Consider the following 12419-nt stretch of genomic DNA (forward strand, 5'->3'; position numbering starts at 1 on the left):
CCCCCGGCAGTCTAAAAATATAACAGCATAACTAGGAGAGACAGGTTAAGGAGAGGAGCCTCGTCGGGCTAGAACTCTCCCCAGCCGGATCGGGCTGTACTGGCCTGCCTCCCTACTTTGATTATATCATTGGTTATATGGTAGATTAATCTGACGACTATGAAGAGAAGCAGAGAAAAGAAGGGGTGCCATGTCTGAAGCAATACACCCTCCCCCGCCGGTCTAGGCGAACGCTGCAACTCTTCACTCCCTAACAATAAGCTTTATCGAAGAGGAGAGTTTTAAGTTTACTTTTAAATGTGGTGACGGTGTCTGCCACCCGGACTGGGAGCTGGTTCCACAAGAGATGAGTCTGATAACTGAAGGCTCTGGCTCCCATTTTACTTTTAGAGACTCTAGGAACCACGAGTAACTCTGCATTCTGGGAGTGCTCTAGTGGGACAATAAGGTAAAATGAACTCTTCAAGATATGATGGTGCTTGACTATTTAGAGCTTTGTAGGTCAGGAGAAGGATTTTAAATTCAATCCTGGATTTTACAGGAAGCCAATGCAGAGGAGCTAATACGGGAGAAATATGATCTCTTTTCTTAGTTCTTGTCAGAACACGCGCTGCAGCATTCTGGACCAGCTGGAGAGTCTTAAGGGACTTATTTGGGCAACCTGATAGTAAGGAATTACAGTAGTCCAGCCTGGAAGTAACAAATGCATGGACTAGTGTAGTGCCTTTGAGTAAAAGACCTGTCCAAATGTGAGTCTAACACTAAATTAAAATCTCCACTGATAATAAGATGTGTGGTGGACATGTCTGTGATTAAACCTAATACCTTTCTAAAGAATTCTGGATTGTCGTGATTCGGGCCATATATATTTAATAGTGTTATTGTGATTGAGTGGATTTCCCCCGTGACCATAACATATCTCCCATATTTGTCCTGAATTGTGGATTGGTGTCTAAACGGAGCTCCCCTCCGGATCAATATGACCGCCCCTCTTGCCTTTGTAGAAAACTTAGAGTGAAATATTTGGCTTATCCATCTACATCGTAGTTTATTATGAGCATCATTTTTCAGATGAGTTTCTTGCAAGAAGATCACATCAGCTTTAAGTGCTTTTAGGTTGGACAGAACCTTGCCCCTTTTAATTGGTTTGTTAACCCCATTCACATTCCAGGTACAAAAGGTCACCTCTCCTCTATTTTTGTCTTTATCGAACGTATCCTGCATTGGGATGGTAATTTGTAAAAATATTGAGCCATTACATTGAAAATCTTTTAGATAAGAGGAGCCTATAATTTCTGTAGCCTACTCCGTAACAACAGACTACCTGGATGCCTTTTTCTCGTCTCTCTCCACACCACTGTCTTCAGACTTTTGCGTTTTTACCCTTTAGACGGTAACGCGACGGTGAAGCTTTTTGAAGATTTCCACTCTGGAGGGTGGTTTCACTTTTTTACGTTTTTAAGCCCCAAAAACGCCGTCGCCGTATGAACGAAAGGCACATCCGATAAACTATTTTTTCATTTTCACCCGCGAGCGTCATCGTGTAAACATGGCCTTAGATTAGTTGTTACGTCGGCAATTTTCTCCTCTATTTTATTGCATATTTCAGATTTTACCCGGGAGAGCTCCGTGTGCAAAGTTCCAATGGCGGTCAAGACCTCCTGGTTGTTGGTGTGCAGACCGCGACTCTCTCTCATCGGGGCCTGCCTCCTCTGCTGTCCCCGTCTTAGCGGCTCGTGTAGTCTGCATTTTTCGTTTCTTACACCTTAGTTCTTTTTTTATGTGAAGTATTTTTGATACAAGTAAAGTTAATTATTCGCTAGGTTAGTTGGACTTTGTTTAGAATTTAATTTTAAACACAACTAAGCAAGAGCTACCGACTTGTGCGTGCTATCCACTCATCGTCCAACCGGAAGTCCCATTTTACATTTTTTCCTGCTGAAGAGACCTTTAGCATTAATTGTTGAAGGTTTATAGGATATAAGCAGTTTAAGTATATGTCAGGTCGTGTCCTTTTTTCTAGCAGTTCTGCGTTTAAAGGTGAACCGTTAGAAGTTGAGGGCAAAAGGTGATGAATAGTATCTCTAATTGTTATAATTTTATCATTAAAGAAGCTCATGAAGTTGTCACTACTCAGAGCTATCGGAATAGAAGGCTCAGTAGAGGTGTGACTCTCTGTCAGCCTGGCTACAGTGCTGAAAAGAAACCTTGGGTTGTTCTTATTTTCTTCTATCAGTGATGAATAATAGTCTGATCTGGCCTTTCTTAGGGCCTTCCTATAGGTTTTCAGACTGTCTTGCCAATCTAAACGAGATTCTTCCAGTTTGGTGGAACGCCATTTACTTTCAAGTTTTCGCGAGGTTTGTTTTAATTTACGAGTTTGGGAGTTATACCAAGGTGCTAGTTTCCTTTGCTTCATCATCTTCTTTTTGAGGGGAGCAACAGAGTCTAAAGTCGTCCGTAGACAGGTTGTACACCGTCTACATAGTTATCAATTTGGGAGGAACTAAAGTTAACACAAAGGGCCTCTGTTATATTAAAGCACGACATTGAGTTAAATGCTGTTGGAATATCTTCCTTAAATTTAGCTATAGCACTGTCAGATAGGCATCTAGTGTAGAAGCTTTTATCTAATATCGTATAGTCAGGTAGTAAGAATTTCGAAACTTATTAAAAAATTGTCTGGTAATAAAGGATTCTGCGGAAATACTATTAAATCTTCAATTTTGATGCCATATGCCAGCACAAGGTCGAGGGTGTGGTTAAAACAGAGAGTGGCCTTGTGCACACTCTGACTAAAACCAGTGAGTTGAAAGCAGTACTAAGGCTGTTGCTGTCACCGTCCACATGGATATTAAAATCACCTACAATAAGTACTTTGTCTGATTTAAGGACTACATATGATAAAAACTCAGAGAATTACGATAAAAATTCAGAATACGGACCTGGAGCTCGGTAGACAACAACAAATATGATTGGCTGTAATGTTTTCCATGCTGGATGTTGAAGATTAAGAACAAGGCTTTCAAACGAGTTGTAATTTAGTTTAGGTTTAGGATTAATTCACAGGCTTGAGTCAAATATGGCTGCAACTCCCCGTCCTCGGCCTGAGCCTCTAGGAATTTGAGTATTAATATGACTGGGAGGAGAGGCTTCATTTAGACTAACATATTCTTCATGGCACAGCCATGTTTCGGTAAGAGAGAATAGATCAATTTGATTATCTGATATCAAATCGTTTACTAGTACTGCTCTAGAAGACAGAGATCTGATATTTAATAGTCCACATCTAATTTTCCTATTCTGTTCTATCATTGTAGTGGTAGTTTTAATTCCAGTTAGGTTGTTAAGTATAGCCCCTCTTTTGTTTACCTTTGATTTAACTGATCTGAGTCGGGGGACAGACACCGTGGTTATGGGATTATGAGCAATAATAAAATCATCAACATTCAGTAGGGCTATTGTTAGTGTATTAAAAGAATTATCTGTCTCATTTTTTGGGACAGGCTGTGGCTGACGGGGAATGGATGCTAAATTGAGTATGTTTGCAGTTAGCTTCGTATTACTTAATGGATTCACCACTTTGTATGGTCTATTGTTGATTATAACTGGAATAGTAGTAGTGCTACATGTTACCCTGTAGAAAACATTTCCAGATCCATCCACATGTAAAGTGCCATTTGGATCAATACCTGAGGGGCATGAATCTGTGATATTTTCTACAGAATGTCAATACCTCAGTGTGGTCGTTATGTTGTCAGAGAGCAGCCTGGCTCCATGTTGGTTTTGGTGGAGACCATCATGCTTCAGCAGGCTGGGCCTCTCCCAGAACAAGTCAAAGTTGTTGACATAGGGAATGCTTAGGGAAGCGCAGTGGCATTTCTATACGGACTATAAGGAACTGGTTATTGCACAAGACAGGAAACAAACTCATTGAACGTCTACTGGCTTTTGTTTCGTCACTTTTGTCAATATGTTTTTATATATTTTGCACAAGCTAATGTTACCCCTCCCCGTGGCAGTCTCCTCCACTCCATATCTTTATAACGTAGCTAGCTAACTGGAGCTAACCGCTAATCAGAGCTAATCGTTGCTAACCGAGCCTTCAGTTCTGCGTGCTTGTATCCATTAACTGCATGTATGGCCTCGAGCCCGAATAAAACCCTTCATTTTATTAAAATGGCTGTAAAAGTTATAAACTACAACTCAGAGTTGTTTGAATGACAGAAATCTACTCAAGGTACGGCGTAGTGTTAGCGTGCTAAGTTAAGTTGATGCTTTCTCTGCGGGTGCAGACTGATTTGCTCTTGCGAGTCACGTGACCAAATCGCAGCCTTTGCGATTAGGAAATTGCGTCTTAACATATCACGATATTATCGCAAATGCAATTAATCGTTCAGCCCTACAAATAAAGCAGCCTTGCCTTATCGGTTAGGTAGGCTTACATACATTTCAGTTCTTTCTCCAAAGTATTTTCAACTTATACAGTACATCCATGACTTTCAACCGCAGAGTAACATTAGACAATCTGCTTCCTGTTTACACCGGAACCACATGCCCAGTGTGTGTGAATGGTGTTGTCAGACGTGTTAACATGGACGGAGATTAGTTTTGCTACTGGAGCTAAAATTCTTTCTCACAACGCCACTTAAAAATGAAAACCTAGTAGTGTAGATGTAGCCACAGTATCCCCAGACAGTTGAACTCACATTTGTTGGGAACCAAATAACAATTCATTGTCAGTGCCAGTCACATGTACAGAACAAAGACCCAACTGTCCGAGAGCACCTATACATGCCCTATCTACTTTACTCATGCACTTGATAATAGCTTCTTTATCAGGAGTGCTGTGTTACTGTAGTCCCTGATAATAAACTTTACAGTCAGTACTGATTAGATACTATTTATGTCTGTCACAGTTCCCAAGAGCATTACCTTGTAAGTTATCTTTTTCTTCATACTCTGAATAATTTTGTTTTGGCAGAGTGAGGCTGTGGATAGTAAACAGGAGTCAACAAGTGTCAGAGACGTACAGCTGGAACACAGGAGGTATGTACAACATATAAATATATCTATATGGACTCAATTAGGATTAATCATTTTGTTTTGTTTTGTTTATCCTTTTGGAATAAAACCAGTACAGACTGGCCGTGTCGCTGAATGTTAGGTGTGCATTCACTGACTTCACTATATTTTAGTGTGTATAAAAAGCTGTCAAACACATCCCGCTCACTGCCATTAAGAGCCTGCCAGCATGTGAAGTTATAAAGTACAGCATTAACTTGGACAAAACAAGGTTTAATACAGCACCTTAGTGCTTTTTTGTACAGCAAGTGTGTTTCACTGGGACACACTTCGGGTCCCAGTGAAACCGGAGGACAACACAAGGGTTATGTACTTCCGTTTACTTTGTTGAGAATTGCTCTCTAAACCCTGTCTCTTGTAAAGTAAGTAAGTAAAGTTTATTTCTAGAGCCCATTTAAACACAGTTTAAGCTGACCAAAATGCTGTACAAAAAAGCACTAAGATGCTGTATTGGCCCTTGTTTTGTCCTTCGGGTCACCGGGACCCGAGGGACAACACAAGGGTTAAGTTAGTTTTATGCAAACCATGTTTTTCTTTTATATTTTGACAGGGTGAACTCGGCCTTCCTGGACAGACTGGAAGGTCGAGGCAGCGAGAACGAGACAAAGGAGGAAGGCGTTTGGGAGGCAGAGTGTCCCTTTAAGTCCACGGAAGAAGACACCCCTAGAAACCAACTCCCCCTCGCTCACCTGAACCCAGACCCAGAACAGAGCTACTACGACTGGACAGACGAAGCCGGTGAGCTGAGAGTCTGTCTACTGTTTCTCACGCCTTTTTTTAGTCTGGCTCAATGCTGGTTAACCAAACCTAAATCAGAAATGTGACAAGAGTTGCCTACTTCATCCTTTCTTAGATGGACCGTGATTGTGTGTTTAGTCTGCGTTAAATCAAAGGCTTTACGTGCTGCAAATATGAAGGCAGGAAGTTATGCGTGGTACATCGTCATACTGTAGCTCCTGGCACTCAAATCCTGCTGATACTTGTAGCTTGTGGGAAATGTGTGTGTGTGTGTGTGTGTGTGTGTGTGTGTGTGTGTGTGTGTGTGTGTTTGCAGACAGGACACAGCTAGAACATGGCATGAAAGCCTGACATAAACACACACTTTGTCATTAATCTTCCGTCAATCAAAGAAAAAATATTTTCCAGGAGCTCTGAACCCAGACTAGACTGACAGACAGACTGTCAAACGAGAGCAGTCCCACCCTTCTTTAATTTGTCTGGATAATTAAATGCTGAGTTTGCTACCTGACTAGTTGCCATACACATCTGAATACCTGCCACTCACAACAAAAGAAAGAACACAAACGGAATGTTCACGTTCATTACATGATATATATATATATATATATATATATATATATATATATATATATATATATATATATATATATATATATTAGGGCTGTCAGTCGATTAAAAATGGTAGTCTAATTAATTACATACTCTTTGATTAATTAATCGAAATGAATCGCATACATAACCTGCCTGAAACGATACTTTTTAAGAAAGTAAAAAAAGAAAAGAAAAAAAAAGGGTACTAAACAACAGTCGGTGACATTAAAGAACGGCTTGTTTATTGCTAAGGCCATATGGTCAAAATTAAATGATTTAATAATAATGTATAACAATAACAATAACTTATTTCACTAGTAAATTGCTGTTGAACAACAAAAACAACAACCAGATGGGAAAAGGACATTTACAATAACTTCAAATGCACCACAAGACTGTAGTTTACCAGTTTCATTGAACGCACCGTCTGTGTTGTTTCTCCGACGGCAGCTGCAGATTGTTACATCCTGGTGTTGAATCCTCTACAGTAAAACACAGTCACACTTTACACCGTTTAGCGTTAGCTGTCAGCATTTTAACCGTGTTTAATCCAGCTACTAGCTAGCGGTAGGCTAACGTTAGCTGCTGTTGAGTATAGTGTTAACTAGCGTCACGTGCAGCGGTGTTTGTGTTGCCTGTATCGTCTGTTTCAGAGCATCAGAGAGAAGAGCAGACATATCAGTGGCACCAGATTTCGGTAGCCAGGGTTGGCAGGAAGAAGATTTTTACAAGTAAATGTTCCAATTAATAATCCAGGCAGAACATTCTCGTCTCCCTCCTTCATTTTACAGTCCAATGGGGCTAGAACGGCTCCAGGTCAAACGTCAATATGGAATGGATTAATCTGCGTTATTTTATTTATATATATATATATATATATATATAAAACATATAAACATACACACTACCAGTCAAAAGTTTGGGGTCACTTAGAAATTTCCATTCCACTCCATTATAGACAGAACACCAGCTGAGATCAGTTGTATTGTTTTTTTAACCAGGGCAGCAGTTTTCAGATTACATTATGTGTTTACATAATTGCGAAAGGGTTCTCCAATGTTTTCTCAGTTAGCCTTTTAAAATGATATCAGATTAGTAAACAGAATGGGCCTCTGGAACATTGGATGAATGGTTGCTGATAATGGGCAATGTAGATATTGCATTAAAGATCAGCCACCCACTCAGATCAGCTGGTGTTCTGTCTATAATGGAGTGGAATGGAAATTTGTAAGTGACCCCAAACTTTTGACTGGTAGTGTGTATATATATATATATATATATATATATATATATATATATATATATATATATATATATATGGATGGTTGTTTCTGATTATTCCCTCTCTTTTTCATTTTGTCTGTGAATATGTGTGTGTACATAATGGACCCACTCAGATCAGCTGGTATTCTGTCTATAACGGAGTGGAATGGAAATTTCTAAGTGACCCCAAAATTTTTTGACTGGTAGTTTACATATATATATATATATATATATATATATATATATATATATATATATATATATACATGACAAACAATCAAAACGGGGCACCACCCTGGAACCAGGGACTAATAGTTGAGCTGTGAAACAGTCTCATAGGTGGTGTTCCCTTTAAAATACAGATCTTAATTAATTAATTAATTAATCAGTCACTCAGGTCTGGACTAACGTGCAGTTAGGGCAGACTCTGAGAACTTTGTCTGCCTGAGGGGACGTTCATTATACCAGCTAAACAGTTGATTTTTCGCGGAGATAAACACAGCTCCGTTGGTCTACCCAGGACCGTGGGGTGGCGTTCTCATCACCTCGCGGGCTGTGAACAGACGGACCAACAGAGTCGATGTCTCTCCCCTCTCGCTACCTACGCGATCAGGGGTTAGCGCTGCCCAGGATGGTTGCTATTGGTTTTAAGAAATACAAACAAGTCAGTGTATTTTTTACCCCTATCCCAGAATAGATAGGTGTTGTGGCCAGACCATACTCCAGCACTGTGGAGATAAGTCTGGCAATGCAAGGCTATTTATCGTCTGATAGAAGTTCTTTTAATTGCAATTCTAATTTAACTTAAATGATCTAACCGATAAGTTAAAGTACAATTAAATTCATGCACATATATTATGCCAAAGAAACAGACTGTTAAAGGACAGCCTGGGCTAGCTGATATTGGGTGACCACTAGTCTCGCATTGCCAGACCTTCCTCCACAGCGCTGCGGAGGATGGTCAAATGTTGAACGTATTTGTTGTTTTAGTCGTGCAACAGAAAACTCAGATTGGACAGATAGTCTAGCTAGCTGTCTGTATTTACCCTGCAGAGATCTGAGGAGCAGTTAACCATAGTCCTCAGACACAGACATCTGGCCGTAAATCAGGGCTATCCAGCGGAATTTCTTGAACACCTGAAAAATCCTGGAAATGAAACGTCGACGATATAGCTGACCACAGACAGCTGTACAGGAATTCAGTAGCACTGCAGCTCTTCTTTACTGTAGCTGGCAGGTCAAAGAGGTATACAAGTCTTATTGTGCATTTTGTGTCATCCTCTGTCTGGAATTAAGGCAGACTTGCCCTACCTTATATCCTGACTAACTGCCTATCCAAACAGCAGCCACAGCAGTGCGATTTCACCAGTCCGAGGTTGAAACTAAAATACCCAAAAATATCTCAAACCTTCAGTCCTGGCATTGCTAGTGCGGGCACAATCTGCATGTCGGAATCCCACAACATCCTCAATCCATGTCAGCTGCATTCGTCAGCCCCGGACTATATTTCACCAGCGTGCTGATCAGATCTTTCCGTTCTGTCATTAACCTGTCCAAGCCAATCTCCTTCCTGGTTATGTGACGGCTTCTCTCGTCTTGTCCCTCACTGCTGCCCAACATGCATTTCTCATGATCTGAGCTAGGTCCCTAGAAATGGACCAGCGTGTGGCAGGGAGTCCGATCCTGGACAGTGTGGGTAGTTGTAGGGAAAAAGATGCCAAAGTGATCAGACATAAGAGCGGTCAAGCTGGCTGGAAGAAATGACTGCAAAGTTTAGATTTCCTACTTGTTTTGCTCTTCTTTTACTGCATTTTTTTTTTCACCAAATAAGCTGAGCATAGTCAGGGGTCTCCAACAAGTAGCTCGAGAGCAGGTTTCCAGTAGCTCGCCAATAGGCCTAAATTACTACAATATTAAAAGTAAGTTAACTAACTTTGTGGGCCATAAAAGTGATAAAGTAGTAATGTTTTCTTGGACCCTGATGGGGCTATTCACAATGATGTAGCTAACTATGTGGGCTAAAAGAGGTGTAAAATAGTCATGAACCTTCGCCGTCAACATTTTTCATAAGCTGTGGGTATTGCAATTTCATACTTGTACAAACAGTAGCTGCATTCAGCTTATGTGGGTAATGTAAATAAATGTAAGCAATGTGATGCAAGTAGCTCTTGGCCACTTTCGTTTTTTTTAAAGTAGCCCTTAGATAAAGAAAGGTTGGAGACCCCTGGCATAGAGCACTTTGGGGATTGCCTCACATAGAGCTGTAATAATTCCCAACTTTGCTGTAAAATTAATTGTCTCAGAAATAATTGCGATTACAAATATAATTGTCTCTTTTGGCAGACTGATCTCATGAAGTGGCGTATGTATGACACGCCAATCATAGAAGACTTAGATGTGACGTGAGCAACCTGTCTGAAAGTTGTAAGTCTTCTGGTAGCTGTGCCAAGAGAAATTTCCATCATTCCAAATCTTGCAGAGAAGGAGAGCGTAGGTATACAGTATCTCACAAAAGTGAGTACACCCCTCACATTTTAGTAAGTATTTCAATGGGACAACATAACAGTACACCCCTATGTTAAATTCCCATAGAGGCAGGCAGATTTTTATTTTGAAAGGCCAGTTATTTCATGGATCCAGGATACTATGATCCTGATAAAGTTCCCTTGGCCTTTGGAATTAAAATAGCCCCACATCATCACATACCCTTCACCATACCCCCCCCCCACATCATCACATACCCTTCACCATACCTAGAGATTGGCATGGTTTTATGTCGGTTAGCCTAATAGCTGGTTTGATATGCATTGAGAGATGATTTTATGGAAAGTACCCCACGACAATTATGTAATAATTGTTACAGGCCTAGTCTCGCATTGCAAGACCTTCCTCCACAGCGCTGCGGTGGAAGGTCTGGCTAGTCCACACAACATTCTGGGATGGGAGAAAAACGTGCTCTGGTTTATTGGCATTTCTTAAAACCAATCACAATCATCTTGGGCGGCACTAAGCCCCGGTCAAACCCCGGTGCCGCTGCCAAATAGCCTCGTGAAGGAACTTGTTTTGGTGGAACGTGTGTACATTCACAAGTTGTTTTAGTCGTGCAACAGAAAACTCAGATTGGAAAGATAGTCTAGCTAGCTGTCTGGATTTACCCTGCAGAGATCTGAGGAGCAGTTAACCATAGTTCTCAGAAATCCACCCGAGTTTAGAACGCCAACACAAAGAAAGAGGAAGGTGACGGATATCCAGGCGAAAAGAAGGACATCCTTCGGAATTTCCGGCGGCAGCGGAGCAATCCCGGAAGTGGAATGTCATCGATATAGACCTTTACAGGCCTAGCCTCACAGATCCTGTGTGCAAAACAGATTGCAATTACTCACCCACAAAAAGAAAAGAATAAAATATGTGTCTGACTGTTGCATGAGAATGACACTCTGCACTTTACTGAATGTGATGACTATCAAGGAACCCTCTTTCAATAGCGGCCTTGTGGGAACAATAATAAATATGAGGATTGTTTTTGTATTTTTTCCTGTGTGGTTTCCAGGGCCGGAGCCTGACTTTGACTGGGCCTTGATGAGACTGATGAACAGCTTTCCAGACTTCAGCAAAGTCTTCCTAGAGGACATCCTCGACCAGTGCAACGGAGATTATGATCAGGCCTACACACTTCTCAACTGCACGCTGAATTAAGTTTGATTTATCTTTAATGAAAGGTCTGGCTTTACCTTAATATTGTGTTTGACACTTAAGGATTTGGGCCAGGTGAAAATGTATAACCAGTGTTCATGATGATACACAATAGAAGTAATTTATACCTTTGATGTTTGATGAACGTATGCTGACTCCACTACACAGCTGCATTAAATATATACCTACAGAGCGGTATGTGCTTCGTGTAATCTGTTTTTGATTATGCTATAAATCATTGGTGTCTTGCATCTGTTTGCATGCACTCGTGAGTCATTTTCGCCCTGACATGGAGTTGAATTGATGTTTGTTTTCATCAGTTTACTTGAAGGTCATCGCCATGACTCATAATCTTCAGATCATATTTGGGGCTCTTAATTAAATCAGTGTGTGCAGACGGAAGAAATCTCTACCCAAATACAAGATGCTTTTTTGTTTGTCTCATAATCAAAGTTGCATGTGATGTATCTATAGCAGGATTCTTCAGGATACAACACAAACATTTCTGCAGAAAGGTTTCAGTTCAATACGATGCACCATAGCTTTAGAAGACATTAATAAGACACCCTGTCAAAGCTTTCTCTGTCATCAGTGTGTTATATAAAACAGCGGGGGGGGGGGGTTCCAGGTGGGCAGTGGGCACAGAGCTGTAAAATGCCAGCCTCAGAACTTCACCGAGCCGGACATCAGAGATGGTTATCACCTGGCTGAGGCAACAAAGAACAAAGGGTGGTGCTTTTCAACATGGGGGGACTGAAAATCCCCTTCTTCTCCGGCATGAAGTCATGCAGCGAGCACTTTACTGCTGATGTCATCCAGCAAATGTCTTTCCTCTGGAGATCAACAACCATTAAATCTGGACCTTTAAAATACAGCATTGGCCAACATCTTTTCTTTTATCGAGGGCCTATAGAAAACATTTGAATCAGAATCAGGTTTAGGTCTTCACGTTTTCACACAAGAAAGTTGCCTTGGTGTTTCTATGCGCAACAATATACACAGAAAATAAAAATAAAAAGCAAGTACTGCAAAGTTAAGCCCAGTTC

At 40.8% G+C, this 12419-nt stretch overlaps 1 protein-coding gene across 1 annotated transcript in view; it reads left to right on the forward strand.

Moving 5' to 3' along the window:
* epsti1 (epithelial stromal interaction 1) overlaps positions 1 to 11565 on the forward strand; it is a 29066-nt gene extending 17501 nt beyond the window's left edge. The window contains exons 8-10 of the mRNA XM_078262641.1: positions 4985 to 5049; positions 5636 to 5823; positions 11231 to 11565. Coding sequence (XP_078118767.1) covers positions 4985 to 5049; positions 5636 to 5823; positions 11231 to 11376 — 399 coding nt within the window. The 3' untranslated portion in view covers positions 11377 to 11565. The remainder of the gene's footprint in view (positions 1 to 4984; positions 5050 to 5635; positions 5824 to 11230) is intronic.
* The last annotated feature ends 854 nt before the right edge of the window (positions 11566 to 12419 follow it).

Source organism: Sander vitreus, chromosome 11 (genome assembly GCF_031162955.1).
Source record: "Sander vitreus isolate 19-12246 chromosome 11, sanVit1, whole genome shotgun sequence".
Lineage (NCBI taxonomy): Eukaryota > Metazoa > Chordata > Actinopteri > Perciformes > Percidae > Sander > Sander vitreus.